Consider the following 17039-nt stretch of genomic DNA (forward strand, 5'->3'; position numbering starts at 1 on the left):
AAGAGTTAGGGACATGTTTAAAGTTCTTGATAGGTGAGATTCTATTTTTTAAGTGTGATAATATCAAATGTTATAAGATGTTCAACAAGCTGTGAGGCCCTTACTGAACTCAGCAGATTACAGGATAACAGTATTCCATTTCAAACAAAGATAATCATCTGGAACTATCTCATAGTAATCCATTTAACCCAGCACTTCCCAAAGTAGGCACCATGAAACATTAGTTCGTAGAATGTTCAACAGGTGTTATATAATAAGTAATACTAATTGAATATTGACTCTGTGCCAAGCGCTGCTTGAGCACTTTATGCACATTAAGTTATTTAATCCTAAAAACCATACACACTAGGTACAGTTATGGGGATACCATGTACAGTTATGCAGGTTGGGCATTTTATTTTCCCAAAAGAGACGGTTTTTCTCATTCACACAAAGAAATCATATGGCCCAATGGAAGCCGTGACTATTATTCTTCCCATTTTACAAAGGAAAAAACTGAAGCACAGAACAATTAAGAAGCTTGCCCAAAATTACCCAGAAGAGTCAGTTCTAAACCAGGCACTGTGGCTCACAAGGGTCTGTTCTGACTGACACTGCCTCAGAAGACAGATGCTGGGATAAACAGAGTCAAACACGTTTCTCTTCTCCAGGACCCCTTGCAAGCTTTAAGACAGAAGTGTCCGCTGGGAATCACTAGGAAGAATCTCTAGATACAAAGGAATTCGACCAACAAAGTCTTCTGTTCACAGAGCTTCTGTGCAGACTAATGTTCCATGAAACGCCCTTTGGGAAACTGACCGAATTCTCGCCTGCCTGCTCTTGGATTCTGCCTCCCCATTTCCCTCTCCCCAGAGTAACCTATGACCTTACTCGTCTGCTCCACCTCCTGAGTCTACCTATTTTTACCTGTTCCACCCGGTACTAAGCCTCAGCCCACTTGCGGTAGAGTCTTCAGTTAGACTTGAGTTCTTCTGTCCAGTCACTAAAGCCACCAAAAGTCATCACAGCCTACACGGCATCCCTTTCTGAAGCGTCACTTGGGTCTAGCTTTCCTTTTCCATTTGTCCTGACAAAAATCTAGGCTCGCCTCACTTCTTCTTAGATGAAAGCAACCTCTTCCTCCTAGCCCATCCCCCTTCCTCTAATTCACTTGGCACGCTGTGGGCAAGGCACCTACAACTGCTTTCACCTGCAGCTCTACTCGTCCCTCTGCCTCGGACACTAGGACCCGCCCATACTTCTCAAATTCCCTACTCTTTCCCAGCACGAATGCTTTATTCTAAGTAGCCCTCTAAATATATGGTATTTTTTTCCTCACTCTAAACATTTCCTTTTGTGGTTCTCTCACTTAAAATGGCTTCTTTTCTCCCCTATGTGTACACAAACCTGACTGCACCTTTTTAAGATATATCTCACACCATGTTTTTAACAAGGGTTGTAGTGATCTTAGCTTAATTCTTACAGTATTCAGAATTTGAAGTTGGAATGATTTACGATCATGTTATAGGCTTTTTATTTCCTCCTATACACCATGATTTCTACTTGAGAATATACTCCATGAGGTAGATGACTAGACCATTTGGTTCCTTAGAGTAACACATATTTGTATCCCAGCATTTACTTATAATTGGGATGATCACAAATAATACTATGTAACTCATCCTAATAGGAAACCAAATACAATATTAATGGAGAAACGATCCTATATGCAATATGCCTATAAATTTTATAAGAGGAAGAGAGGAAATAAACTAACAATATTAAAGAATAAACTAACAGATGAAAGTTTCAGTGTTATAAATGCCACTGTACAGTGGCTCGATCTTCCTGAATAATCTGACAACAAAAACAAAAGCCACAAGACAGTGTATAACTTTTGACCCGGTGAGTCCCCTTGAAGCATCACGGTGAAGAAAAGATAAACATTATAAACATTGCTACTCTATGGCATGATTAAAAAGACAAGTATCTCACTATGTTAATATATGGAAATGCTTGCCTCCTTTGTGCGTACAACAAAGGAAAATACAAACAGAAAATGAGGCATACACGTGGATTATGACAACTTCATGGAAATATATTAATTAAAACTGATAATCTGAATAGGGAAATCAAATGTTTGTTATATTCACAATTATCGTATCTGTTATTGCTAATATTGGCAGTGCTTTTTAGAATGTATAATGTGCTTTCTTACATGTATGTCACTTGAAAACCTGATTTTATTATTGTAGAATTGTGGCCGTGCTCACCTTCCCATCGGGGAGCTCCATGTAACCTTCTATATCAGTAGTGGCTGTTTTGCCAAACCGCCCTAGTAAACCCTGCAGCTTGAGACCAGTGAACGTTAGAGCCATTTCCCAGAACCTGCAAACAAACAGAAAGAGACTGAAGGTACCTCGAAGGAGTGTTATCTATTTTTATTTTAATATCACCCAGGCATTTACATATCTCATAGTCACATATGTTATTTATTCATTCATCCGATTAATATATATTAAGTATCTACCTATCAGGCAAAGTTCCAGGCAATACAAATTCAGCATTGAGCAAAACAGACCAAAAAGACAATTTTCCTGCCTTTGTGGATATTATATTTTAGAATGTGTTGTCCTATGCAGTAGCCACTAGCCAAATCGGACTATTTTAATTTAGATTTAGAGTAATTAACATGAAATAAAATTTAAAAATCAGTGTTTCAGCCAGAGCAGCTGGTTTTAAGTGCTCAATAGCTACATGTGGCTAGTGTCTGCCAGACCAGACAGCACAGAACACTTCCACCATGGCAGAAAGTCCTACTGGATGGTACCATTTTTGAGGATGTAAAAGTTTTCCCAAAAACTCCAATTTACTTGCTGACTGATTTTCTTGATCACACTGTGCCTTCATTTTCTCATGAATAAAATGGGAATATCAGTAGCACCTACCTCACATAATTGCTTAAAAAACCCTTAGAACAGTCCCTGGTACATAAATCAATCAATAAATGTTAGTTATTACTTACATTTTCTTACTAATAGTCTAAACAAATGAACAGTACGAATGAGGAAAACTATGTAGAAAAAAGAATCTGGCTTATCAACTGGATATAAAATAGTTAATGGAAGGTATCAAAAGTCAATAATATGAAGCCAAAAGCCTATATAACCAACATCCTTCTCCAAGGCTGTTGCAGGTCCCCTGACCATACGTTTCCATGTTCTCTGTACTTCTTTTATAGCACTGCACACGTGAAATTGTTCAGTGTCTACCTTTCCCCAAAGATATAGTGTGTAGAAAATATGCACTTCACTAAATGATGGGAAAACGTAAGGAATTGGAAATTTTTAGCCTATATCTAGCAGAGGATTATTTGAGAATTCCCCCAAGGTTACATTTGAAAATCTGTTCAATTAGTCTATATTTCTAATGAATTCATAAGAAGAGGGCCAGGTTTAAAGCGGAATAAGAGGAATTTAGGACAGATGAAAACATCTGTCTCATAGACACTGGGAACCAAGCCGTGGTCAGCTCCAGGGTGGTGGTAGAAGGTTGTTAAAGAAATGCGTGAGACAGGGTAGAAGAAAGACAGAGAAGGACAAAATCAGTCCACCCTGGAAGCAGATCAGGGTTTGATGGAACAAAAAAGACATGGAACTTAGAGCCAGAGACCTGAGGGTCGTGTGTCAGGAATGATTCCAATATAATTCTTGTTTTACAGATAAAGACCGAGTTCAGAGACGTCAAAATGACTTACCCATCACACAATATTGCTACAACAAACTTAACAGCGGAGCTGAAAGCTCAATATGAGTTTGCAAACACCATGCCAATGTTAGTAAGACATTATACAAACTCTTTTAGGAAGTGAAGCCTCCAAGAAGGCGGCAGGCTAAATTTAAAATCCCTTCTTTTATCTATGCCGTTTGCAGCAATAAATCCCCATATCGAATTAGGAAAGCTACATTACTAGTTAGCTTTAAAAAGAACACATTTAAAAATTATCCTAATGTTAACAACCTCAGCAAAAATGTCTCCAGCTGGTCGATCCTCTTAGAAAATACCCTTACGATAATCTACAAGCACCTGTATCGGTCGTATGACCTACTTGATGTGGCCTGATCCCGATGTAGTAAGCTGCTCGTCATCTTCAGGATTGAAAGTAACCTTAAAAACTTCCTGAGAAAAAGCTTTTGTCCTCAGTATGGGCTGCTCTTCTTTCCAATTCCAGATGGTCAGTGTGTGATCAGGGTTGCCACCAACAGAGGCCAGCAAGGTACCATTGTAGTTAAAGTCCACATAAGCATAGCCCAGATCAGTCCCATCTGCAAGGATGAATGGGAGTCCAATGAACAGGGGCAACATTTATTTCATTTTCAAAAGTGTCTTATCAAAGAAAGGAGGGTGTATATAGGGAGGGAGAGAGAACAAGCAAGCACCCTTGGTAATGTGTATTGATGGAAGAATGCCAAGAATCTCCTAAAGAAACAGTTCCAAAATCATTCATCACCCTTGGCTTTAGAATGAATTACATGATAGGTAGGGGAAGGAGGAAGAAATCTTAATCACATTTTGCATGAGAAAACCATTTTGGGAATATATTCCATTTTATGAAGTGGGGGAGGGGAGACACAAAAGCATGTTAGGTGGCAGAAAGAAATCAAACTATAATTTAAAATTTGCCATTGGAAACTTCACAAAATAAAAATTGTTGACTTCGGGTTTCTGGTTACACATGTAAGGAGCTTGGAAGTCACCATTCTGTCCTAAACACGCGAAAAGCTGACGAGGCTGAAAAATCAACAGCTCTTCTTGGGTCCCTAAGAAGGGGAAAGACACAGGACAAACTGCTGTCCCCCACACTGAAGAGATTGACAGGTAAATACAGGGATTTGCAACCTACCAAGGTAGGGATTCAGGAGGAAAAACAGCCAGCGCTGGGGTAGTGGGACCTGAACTGTAACTGACCAGTTGCTGGAGGCTCAGTGTGGACAAGTCTCAGAATTAAGAACTCTGGGGGGCCCAGTCATAAGGTGGTCCCAACAATACTGTGAGATTTACCTCCAGGAGCTTGACCAGCTTCCCACAGCAAATACCTGGAAAAACCCCCTTGGGCTTCTGGCAGGGAGAGGGGAAAAGAACCATTTTGAAATACACCAGCGCACTCTGTTCTTCTTAATAAGGCCTGTCCTCAGGGGAAACTAATTAACCAGAGCCTTACCTGCTGGGTATTATCACAGCCTAACTCACCTGGGAGAAGAAAATACGCAACTCCAGCCCACTCTTGCCATCCTGTCCCACACGAGGTGGGGGGAAATACTGAGAAATATTTGTGAAGTTCACAGTCCAGAGGCAGAGGCTCACCAAAAAATTGAGACCTAATCCTAGGACTATAGAACGTTTTGCCTCCCCCCAACAGCTCACCACCATGTTACTAACAGCCTGTTTACAGCAGTTCTTTTTACCCACTACATCACGTCTGGCTATCAAGAAAAAATTACAAGGCAGACCAAAACACAAAAAACACAATTTGAAGAGACAGAGTAAGCATCAGAACCACACATGGCACAGATGTTGGAAGGATCAGAGCAGGAGTTTAAAACAACTTTGATTAACATGCTAAGGGCTCTAATGGATAAAGAAGATGCAAGAACAGATTGGCAATGGAAGCAGAGAGATGGAAATCATAAGAAAGAATCAAAACGAAATGCCAGAGATAAAAAACACGATAACAGGGGCCAGTCCCATGGCCTCGTGGCTAAGTTCAGCGTGCTCCCCTTTGGCGGCCCAGGTTTACGGGTCTGGATACCAGGCATGGACCTACACCACTCATCAGCCATGCTGTGGCAGCAACCCACATATAAAATAGAAGAGGACTGGCACAGATTAGCTCAGAGCTAATCTTCCTCAAGCAAAAAGGAAGGAAGATTGGCAACAGATGTTAGCTCAGGGCTAATCTTCCTGAAGCAAAAGAGGAGGAAGATTGGCAACAGATGTTAGCTCAGGGCTAATCTTCCTCAGCAAAAAAAAGAAAAAAGAAAAAACCACTGTAACAAAGATGAAGAATGTCTTTGATGGGCTTATTAGAAAACTGGACATGGCTGAGGAAAGAATCTCTGAGCTACAGGATATAGCAATAGAATCTTCAAAAACCAAAAAGCAAAGAGAACAAAGACTGATAAAAACAGAATATCCAAGGACTGTGGGACAACTACAAAAGGTGTAATGTATATGTAACGGGAACACCAGAGGGAGAAGGAACAGAAGAAACATTTGAAACAATAATGACCGAGAATTTCCCCAAAATCATTGTCAGACGACAAACCACAGAACCAAGAAGCTCAGAGAACACCAACCAGGATAAATGCCAAAAAACTACAGAAAATGGAAGATAAAGAAAAAAAATCCTGAAAAAACCCAGAAGGGAAAAAAAACCTTACCTATGGAAGAACGAAGACAAGAATTACATCCAACTTCTCCTCAGAAACCATGCAAGTGAGAAGAGAGTGGAGTGAAATAATTAAAATAAGAGAAAAAAACCCACCAGCCTAGAATTCTCTACCCAGTGAAATTATCCTTCAAAAGTGACAGATAAAGACCTTCTCAGACAAACATACTTCGAGGGAATGTGTTTCCAGCGGACCTGCTTTGTAAGAAATGTTAAAAGAAGTTCTTTAGAGAGAAGGGAAATAACAGAGTCAGAAACTCAGATGTATATAAAGAAAGGAAGAGCATTAGAGAAGGAATAATTGAAGGTAAAATAAAAAACTTTTATTTTTCTTAGTCTTAATTGAGCTAACAGATAACAGTTTGTTTAAAATAATAACAATGTATTCAACTATGTATGCTTATGTATATATGTATGCTTATATATAAGTGAAATGAATGCTTAAATATAAGCAGGCTTATATATAAGTGAAATGAATGACAGCAATGCTACAAGGGACCAGAGGAAGGAATTATGATTATTTTATTATTATAAGGTACCCACACTACCTGTGAAATGGTATACTGTCATTTGAAAGTGGTCTTGGATTAGCTGTAAATATCTATTGCAACCTCTAGCGCAACCATGAAAAACAGTAAAAAAAAAAGAAATACAACATTTGCTAAGAAAGGAGAGAAAATGGAATCATATAAAATGTTCAATTAAAATCACAAAAGGCAGAAAAAGGGAAGACAAAAATAGAAACAAGAGCAACAAATAGAAAATAGTAGCAAATATGAATGATACTAATCCAACTACATCAGCAATCTCTTTGAATGTCAATATCTAAATACATCAATTAAAAGAGATCGTCACAGTGGATCAAAAAACATGACCCAACTATTTATTAAATATAAAGACACAAATAGATTAGAAGTAAATGAATGGAGAAAAATATACTATGCTAACACTACTGAAAAGAAAGCAGGATTAGCTGTATTAATTTCAGACAGAGCAGACTTCAAAGTAAGGAAAGTTATCATGGATAAAGAAGGACATTACACAATGATAAAGGGATCAATTCTCCAAGAAGACAGAACAATTCTTAACGTGTAAGCACCTAACAACAGACCATCAAACTACATGAGGCAAAAACTGATAGAACTGCAAGGAGAAATAGATGAATCCACACTCATAGTTGGAAATTTCAATACCCAGTCTCTCAGAAATGGACAGATCCAACAGGCAGAAAATCAGTAAGGACATAGTTGAACTCAAAAACACCATCAATCAATGGGATACCATTGACATCTACAGACTACTTCATCTAACAATAGCAGAATACACATTTTTCTCAAGCTCCCATGGAACATTCGCCAAGACAGACCACATTCTGTGTCATAAAGCACACTTTAAAAAATTTAAAGAATACAAATCAGGGGCCAGCCTGTGGCCTAGAGGTCAAGTTTGGCATGCTCTGCTTCAGCAGCCCGGGTTCACAGGTTTGGTTCCCAGGCACAGACCTATACCACTGTCAGCCATGTCATAGTGGCGACCCACCTACAAAATACAGGAAGATTGGCATGGATGTTAGCTCAGGGCAAATCTTCCTCATGCAAAAAGAAGAAGATTCACAAAAGACATTAGGCTGAATCTTCCTCAGCAAAAAGAATGCAAATCATACATTGTCTGTTCTCAGACCCCAATGGAATTAAAATAGAAATCAGTAACAGAAAGATAACTGGAAAATCCCCAAATATGTGGAGATTAAACAATATACTTCTAAATAACACATGGGTCAAAGAAGAAATCTCAAGAGAAATTTTAAAATATTTTGAACTAAATGAAAATGAAAACACAGCTTAAAATTGAAATCGATTAGTAACAACAGTACAGTGAAAATCCTCTGGATGATGACATAGTGATCGATAGATGTCATTATATGTTTGTCTAAACCCATAGAATGTACAACACCAAGAGTGAGTTCTAAGGGAAACTATGGACTTTGGGTGATTATGATGTATTAACGTATGTTCATCCTTGGTAAAAAATGTACCATTCTGGGGCCGGCCCCACGGCCGAGTGGTTGTTAGCGCTCTCCACTGCGGTGGCCCAGGGTTTCACCAGTTCTAATCCTGGGCGCAGACATGACACGGCTCCTCAGGCCATGCTGTGATGGCGTCCCATATGCCACAACTAGAAGGACCCACAACTAAAAATGCACAACTATGTACTGGGGGGCTTTGGGAGAAAAAGGAAAAATAAAATCTTAAAAAAAAATGTACCATTCTGATGAGTCATGTTGATAGTGAGTAGGCTCTGCATGGGTAGGGAGTAGAGGGTATATGAGAAATCTCTGAACCTTTCTCTCAATTTTATAGTAAACCTAAAACTGCTCTGAAAAATACTTTTTAAAAAACTGACAACTGAAATTAATTACACAGAAAACAGAACTGTAAAATAACTATGATGATTAATTTTATGTGTCAACTTGGTTAGATTATAGTACCCAGTTATTCAATTAAACACTCATCTAGATGTTGCCGTGAAGGTATTTTGCAGATGTGGTCAACATCTATAATAAGTTGACTTCAAGTAAAGGAGATTATCCTTAATAATCTGGGTGGGCCTGATCCAATCAGTTGAAAGTCCTCAAGGCAAAACTGAGGTTTCCCTAAGGAAGAAGAAATTCTGCCTGAAGATATAGCATTGGCTCCTGCCAAAGAATTTCCAGCCTGTCGGCCTGCCCTACAATCTTCAAACTTGCCAGCCCCCACAACCGCATACGCCAATTCCATTCAATAAATCCCTCTTCACTCTCCTACTAGCTCTGACTCTCTGGAGGACTCTGACTGCTACAATAATTTTATGTCTTCTTCAGAATGTTGTTAACCTTGAACATGGGATATTTTAAAGATCCTTCTGGACTCACCTCGAAGGATTCTGTAGGGCCTCAGAGAAGGATATTCATAGACGACAATCTTTGGGGAAAATCCTTTCTCAGCTACCGTGAAGTAAGTTTTATCAGGGTGAACCTATAAAAAATCAGAGCTCACTAAAGTATAAAAGGAAGATTTTCATATAAATAGTCGTATGAAGGCAGCATTTAGCAACTGTTATTTTATAATTTGTTTATTAGGATCCACTCCAATAGAAAACTGAAAAATGAGCATCTGATAATAAATACTTGATGATGGATATGATTTAAATGAAAACTGGAAGAATGCTTATTTTAAGATTTACTTTCATTAACAGAGTGATTTCTAACTCTACAGTTTTTTTAATTGCCATCAGAGGAGCTGAAACAGAGGTTCTCAATCTTCAGCACGCAGTGGGATCACATGGAGGGCTTATTAAAGTGTGGACCGCAAGCCCTACTACTAGTTTCTGACTCAGTAAATCAGGGCTGGGTCCCGAGAATTTGCATTTTCATTTCTAACAAGTTCCCAGGGATGCTGATGCTGCTGACCTGGAAACAATTCTTGGAGAATCACTAATTTAGATGAATTGTTTACCCTGAATATAAATCAACCTAAATTTTTGTATAGAAAAAGTCATGTTTCCAGAGTAGTTTACATCTCAATTTAAAGATTTTTGCCTTGAACAAACTTACCACAAATGAATGTAAACTTACTAGAAGTGAGAAAGATACAATATTTCCAAGCCAGATGCAGAGGAAAAATATAGTAAATATGCCTTGGATAAATTATTTGTGTCAGAACATCAAACGCTAGCCATATAAATTGGATAGAATTGTACATTTATTTCTGTTATTTTTGTTCATTGGTAAACCAGGATGCAGGAAGAATAAATGGGTAGCCAAAAAATACAAATAAAAATAGGCCGTTATAAGAATAAGCTATTTAAAAAGCATATTGTACTTATAAAAGTCTATTTTCAGTTACTGTTTTTCAACTCCTGATTATATACCTAAGGCCAAGGAGCTTGGTTCTGATATAGATTGCACTGGAAGTCCTGGTACCCAAGATAGTGTTCCAGTTCTTTTTCTTCCCTCCTCACACGGGGTGAGGAGATCTATGACAGGCTGTCTTCCTTCTGGCAAATTGCCTCTTATTCTTCCATTCGAGTGAATAGCTACCACTTCAACTTGAAACAAGGCTTGGATTTATAGGATGGACACTCATTGAGAATGATAACACTGAAAACAGCTAACATTTATTGAGTGATTACTACATGCCAGACACTGATCTAAGTTTTTTTTTTAATTAATCCCCTTAAATTTCAGGTCAACCTTGGGAGCTTGGATACCATTATCATTCTCATCTTATTGATGAGGAATCTAAGGCACAGAGAGGTTAAGTAACTTGCTTGAAGTTAGACAGCTGGTAAGTGCGAGAGAGAGAATTCAAGCCAAGTGCTGGAGCCAAGAAGCAAATCGAACTAAAAAATAATTGATTCCAAGGACCTGGGGGAAATAGGTTAAGACTATATCTTTCTAGATCCCCATTTACAAAGGAATATTATGTAATATATGTGGGCACAGAAATCTGAGTGGGGATTCAGGCAAATGTTTTACCCTTCTAGGTCTCATACACAGTAAATGAAAAGTTTCTGCCCTTTCAGATTGGAAGATGCTGTGGGGTTGAATTCTGGTGTTTTGCTTTATTTTTACTGGAGACCTTAGAACTAGCAAGTCATTTGTTTTACACTCAACATACCGATTCTCCCTATCTTCTCTGGAGGATAGTTTATATGCCCCAAAACATGTCTCACAGGTTTCTCATAGCCTTGCAAAAGTATTTCTCATCCACAAAGGGATAGCTGTTTCAGGAAAAACAGCAATGTGGGCAGTGGAGGAGAGGCCCCTGTCACTCTCCAGGCACTAACAGCTCCAGCCACACGGAGAAAAGACCCCGTGGACATACGACTGCTCAGAGTCCAGGCCAGGCGGATGAGGCTTCAGATTAGCGGTCTTGACCACGCTATGCCTCCAACTACTAACCTCAAACCAAATTACTGAACAAAAGAGAAAAACAGAAATTTCAAAACTATTATTGGCCATAAAGTGATAGAAAAATAAGTGATATTAGACGTTGCTCAGTACCCTGTAGATGGCGTGGACGTCAGGGCTCATGACACCTCAAGATGGCCCCTGACTGACTTTCCTTCGCACAGCCCAAGACCTCACGTTGGGCCCGTGAATATTTGCACACAGCTGGTGGCACAGAATCATGTATTTGCATATATCTAGCTTTCGGGTTTTTGCTTTTTAATATGGGTCTTGTCTCTCTAGATGGATTTTAAACTCTTTGAATTCATAGAGGTCATGAACCCTTCTTCATTGAAATCCCTGCATGTTCTGAGTAGTGTTGGACACATCGTGTTATATAATAAGTTCTGGCTGAATTCATTAATTGGTCTTAAAACAAACTCCCTAAGGAGGGACTTTCTTATGTACACACGCTATATAGAGGTAGATGATCAAGTAAAAAATAAATTCCAGGTTATCTTTCACTCCTCCATCTCACTATATCCTGTTTCCATAGCCAATCTAAGTTCTATTTGTGGGTCTCAGATTTTCCTCACCTTCTCCATTCCCATTGCCATGTCCCTGCTTCTCTCCTCAAATCAAGAATCTCCAGAACCTCCTCACTCACCTCCACTTCTAATCTAAATGTCCTGTCAGGTCCCATCTATGCTAATCAAAATAATTTCCCACTACTCCCTGCTAGCCTGGCCCAGTCTCTCTGTTGGAGCCACATCGGCCTTTCTGCTGGAAGTCCTCTGCCTCAGCAGGGTGCTGTGAAGCAAACCCTGCACCTTCCACTTCTGTCTGGTCTGCTCACACCCAGCAGGAAGGGCAACAGCAGGCAGACTTCTCTTTGGATAGCGATCCTTCTAGAAGCCGTCTTGGGCATCTCATATGGAACTGCTGCTTGTATGAACCCCAAATCCTGCATATTTCTCCTCCTTTCCCTCACTGTCTCATATAGCATAATCTCAACAGATGCCCCTCTCATGATGCCACAGACACCGAGAAGTCCCTGAGGCTGTCACTGGTGCGAGCAGATCGAGGGACACCTACGTTTAGGGAGCACAGATAGAAAAAGAGCCAAGGGAAAAGCTGGATGACAGGGCCAAGTGCTATGGAGAGGTCAGGTAAGATATAGTCAGAAAGACATTCTTCAGATTTGGCTACTAAGAGGTCCAGGGGGTCACCTTAGTAAGGACAATTTCAGCCAGGTGACGGGAAAAAAGACAGCAGAAGCTTGGCTTTGAAGGGAAGATCAAAACTCAGGGGGTAAAGAGAACACGTGGTTACAGAGGGGCCTTTTAAAAGGAGAACATGTTAATTTAGTATGTTTTTATGCTGAGGATGAAAAACCTAAGGAGATAGAGGCTGAAGAAACAAGAAAGAAGATGACCGATAGAGACAGACACATGAGGCAGAAGGAAGAAACAGGCTTCACACCACACGCAAAGCCTCTCGTCAACTGAACTACTGAATGTACAAAATACTTCATCTCCTGATGTTCAGTTATGTACTTAAATCTTATCTGGCATTTATCTCTAATTATTATTTGAATTATCATTTGTGTTATTCATCTCACTATTTTTTCAGAATAGCAACATAGCATTCAATGTGAAAAAGACTGCCCGACTGTGGGGAAGTCACTTAACCTCTATAAGCCCCAGTTCCCTATCTGCAAATGGGATGATAATATTGTTAATATTATAATAATCCACGGAGATAATATCAATGAACATCGTGGTTGTAATCATTGAATTGAAAATGCCTTAGAATACAGACTGCTGTGCATCTCATGTGATGCCATAACATCGCACGTGGTGTTGGCACCTAACTGGCTGGTCCACAGAAGAATCAAAAAAGATGGGTTTTTTTTTTCCTAAGTTACTAAAGGCATACCCCAATGACGCCAATTCCTGTACCACTGCTACTTCGCAGGTAGATCTGTTCCTTGGTTTTCAAATTCAGAAGGATGAGCTGGTTCCCAGCTACGTACAGCACAGTGTTGTTGTCCAAAAGCTGTAGGTTGGCTCGCTTTCTGCAGTCATAACCAAAGGAATGTCTGAGGGACAGTTGCTAAGGAAAAGGAGTGAAACAGTCACCATCCTAGAGAAAGGCAAAGTAATGAAATAAACATATTTTTAAAATCCATATTCTTGGATAAAGACTTGAGGTTGAAGTAGTTGAATTTTACTCTGAAACTCAGAATTCTTTTATGTATTACTCATGCAATTTTGTTTTTAAATTAGGTAAAAATCCTCCTACTCTAATTTAGTTACTATTTTAATGTTCCTAGAGAAATCCTGAAAGCACATTAATTTTTGTTTTCAATAAAAAGTAAACTTAAACTTTCAATTTGAGTACTATAGAGAGCAAAGCTGTCACCTAAGTAATTTCATTTTCCTCTCTCTTACTAAAACTAAATCACATTATGATGCGGGAGGAAGTCCGTGTCTCTGTCGCCTTTCTACTCACAATGCCTGTTCAGTTTGTGGACTGAACGCAGTAAAAGTATTACATAGGCCTCTTCTTCAATACTGAAAGACAAGAGGTTTAAAATTCTGACATGTTTGTAAAATTCTGACACACCAGTGACAATGTGACTGCTGCAAAAGCTTCATATAAGTACAATTGAAATTTAATCCATATGGACAAATTATGAAAACTGACTAAATAATATATAGTATATAAGTATATATGTAATGAATAGGCTAACATTTCCCTTCTGAGCTCATTAGATTGTAGGGGTGTGTAGAAGAGTGTGTGTGTGTGTGTGTGCACTTCTATGCCATAGAGTAAAACGGCACTAATTCAAAATAGAGGTTAAAAAAAATCTGAGTTAGAAAATATCCTTTAAATGTACATTTCTACTACATTCAAGTTCAAATTAATATAACCCATGATATAAATGTAATAAGTTAAATGAGATCAAGCTATTAAAAAAATTATAGTTTGCAAAAGAAATATATTCCATAGTATATCTTAAGTAGATAGATTCTTATTTCCAAGAATTCATTGTTGAACACAAAAGTTGAAGGATCGTTGGAGAAATCTTTATTTCTTGAGCCCTGTTTAAAAAAATTCTGAGTTTTAGAGGATTCCCCTTATTTGTAAATAAACATTTTCAGGGAAAGAATTATACGTAAATTTTAACAAGGATGATATGTAGATTGTAGAAAAGAGAAAATTTAAATTAATGCAATTTGAATTGGGAAGTATATACAAATTACAACCAACTAAACGTAACTATCCCTCATGGCCTAACAGTTAAATTGAAAGAGAGAGAGAACACTTCAGGGTATTTGATCTTTTCAAGAAAAAGGAATTTTGTAAATTTAATAAAAACATAAATGCCTAAAATTGAATCTCATATAGAAGTGCAAATAAATATGTGATCCAAGGATTTAATTGAGGCTATTCAGGCCTCACAGAGAACATCTGGGGCCTCCTTATGAAAAGAGCGGAACCTGAGGCTCCTTATCTTTACAGAGCCTGGTGTGGGGCAGGAACTTTTGCCTGCCCTCTCCTTCCCTTTCCCCAAACAACAGCTCTCACCTTTCCTTCTTCCTGCTCTCCTTCCTCTTTTCCCAGGTGCCAAGATAATCCTTCAGAGGAGTAAAAGTATGTCTGTAACTAGGAGAGTAGTCATGGGTTACCAGCTCTTCACTAACTTGGATGACCACTGGGAATCAGAGATGCTATCATTTATGCAATATTATCATCTCTAATTTCAGGGGGGAAACTCCCTCTTACTAGCTGCTGCTCTGATTAAAGGCCCTTTCAAATGCAGAACGGGTGGGACCAGTAACTTCCCAAACTCTCCCCCTCTAATCACAACCTGCTTGAGGGCAAAGACTTCTTCTCCCTCCTGTCTGCTTCCTAGATTGCCTAGCACAGAGTCTGGAGTCAATTAGACATTCAATAAATGTTTGCTGAATGAATCAGTGAATGCATAACTAGAGTCTGATCCTTCCCTTTTAACCCCATAGGACAGTGGCAGTCCCAACCAGAGCTTTGAAAATGTTCAAATGTGTTCCGATCTGCCTTTGACTCCCTCTGTCTTATCTGGTCCTCTCTCTGGCTTGCCGCCTCTTAACCTCCTGTGAGAGCTCTTAACCTCCTGTGAGAGACCCAGGGCCTTTGCTGTTTCTTCACGGCCATCTGGGGCCTCCACCTTAACATTGTGTTTAAACACTGTGTTAAGTTCTATTTAATGTCTTTTACAAGTTATGCTACAGTTTGGGTGATATTTTATAAATGACATGTTTCTTAATTGATTTAGAAGACACAAAATTTAAAACTGAAGTAAATTCAATATAACAAAGGATTAAAAGTGAACATAGGGCATACATGACAGCTGACTTTTTCCTTGGAGCTTCACACAGGAAATAAAGATTATACTTGTTCCATCTCTAGAGAGTAGAACTAAGTTTAACGCGTGATGCTCGCAGGAGGTACATTTTGACTCAAGGTGTGGAAGAGCTCTCTAATGATGTGAGCTATCCAAAAATGGGAAAAGCTACTTTGTGGTTTCCCTGGCTTTGAAAGTGTTCAAGTCTATAATTTATGCAGCCACTCATCCAGCATGAGTAGAAAGAATTCACCCATTGAGTCAAAAGTTGAGGTCCTCTGTTCTATTATTTAGAATCTAGGCATCTCTCTCTAACACAGAGATCCTTATGCCCTGGAGCAGCTTGGGGCTGGGAGAAGGTGACACAATCAAACCACCTGGAAAACGTTTTCAAAGTGCATATGCCCAAGCCTCTCTCCACATGGAAAGGATGCAGAAGGTCCAGGAAGGTATCAGAGCATGTGTATTTCAGAAAAAGCTTCCAGGTCACTCTGACGTATACTACCCCATTTGAAAAAAATAGGCTAGAAGAAAGCTAACAGCATGACTTTTGTCAGGAGCTTGTCCAATGGCCAAAACCAAAAGAAGCCCTCAAAAGGGAAAACTCCAAGTGACAAAATTCAGGGGTGAATTAGTTTTAGTTACACCTGGGATTGAAATGAAATAGGGTTAGATGCTATCATAACAATGTGTTCTATTTCTGTATAACAAGCAAAATTGAGTCAGGAAGTCCACCCCCTACCTCTGTAAGGACACCTTTATAAGAGGCTGGTCAGTGGTTTAGGGCCTGTGGTCATAACCACTGCCCATCTGAAGGAGGCACACTAAATTGCTAGCCAAGGGCCTTAGTGGACATCATCTCCTAACTATCTGCTTTATAAACCTAACAACATAAAGTCATGACAAAAACTAAATCTCCTTGTCAATCATCCCCACCTTGACATTTCTTCACACACTCTTATTCTCCAGAGCAACTAAAACTTGTCATTTTGTGCCCCACTTCCTCAGGGTTGTCTTTTCTGATAACTCATCTGATAAATGGACGTGAATATACTAATGCCCGATAAGGGCCACATCAGTGTTTCTAGAAGGGAAATCAGTGATTTTAACTCGACAGGCAGTGAAAAGGGATGCCAGGCTGGTAGAGGAGGTAAACGAGGATAGGCGGTCTTCTGTCTCCTTCACATCATGTCTTATGAACGGACAGCCAGAAAAGCATCATTTCTCTTCATGGTTGTTTGGCATCAAACAAAAGTTTAGTTTAAACTAAGATTATGCATTTCTATCTCAAC

General features: G+C 39.2%; 1 protein-coding gene across 8 annotated transcripts in view; it reads right to left on the reverse strand.

The window, feature by feature from the left end:
• Window positions 1–17039, reverse strand: part of CFAP44 (cilia and flagella associated protein 44) — a 106611-nt gene that overhangs the window by 76552 nt on the left and 13020 nt on the right. For 7 of the 8 annotated variants that reach the window (XR_006888273.1, XR_006888274.1, XM_046659083.1 and 4 more), the window contains exons 5-8: window positions 13296–13458; window positions 9339–9441; window positions 4088–4304; window positions 2253–2367 (exon numbers count right to left, since the gene is read on the reverse strand). Coding sequence is in view for 6 of the 8 variants with exons in the window: in XM_046659083.1 (XP_046515039.1) it covers window positions 2253–2367; window positions 4088–4304; window positions 9339–9441; window positions 13296–13458 (598 nt within the window). In the remaining 2 variants the exon portion in view is untranslated. Of the gene's footprint in view, window positions 1–2252; window positions 2368–4087; window positions 4305–9338; window positions 9442–13295; window positions 13473–14951; window positions 15030–17039 lie in introns of all 8 variants that reach the window. The other variant, XM_046659084.1, reaches the window with a different exon arrangement.

The sequence above is a fragment of the Equus quagga genome, chromosome 4, assembly GCF_021613505.1.
Source record: "Equus quagga isolate Etosha38 chromosome 4, UCLA_HA_Equagga_1.0, whole genome shotgun sequence".
Taxonomy (NCBI): Eukaryota; Metazoa; Chordata; class Mammalia; order Perissodactyla; family Equidae; genus Equus; species Equus quagga.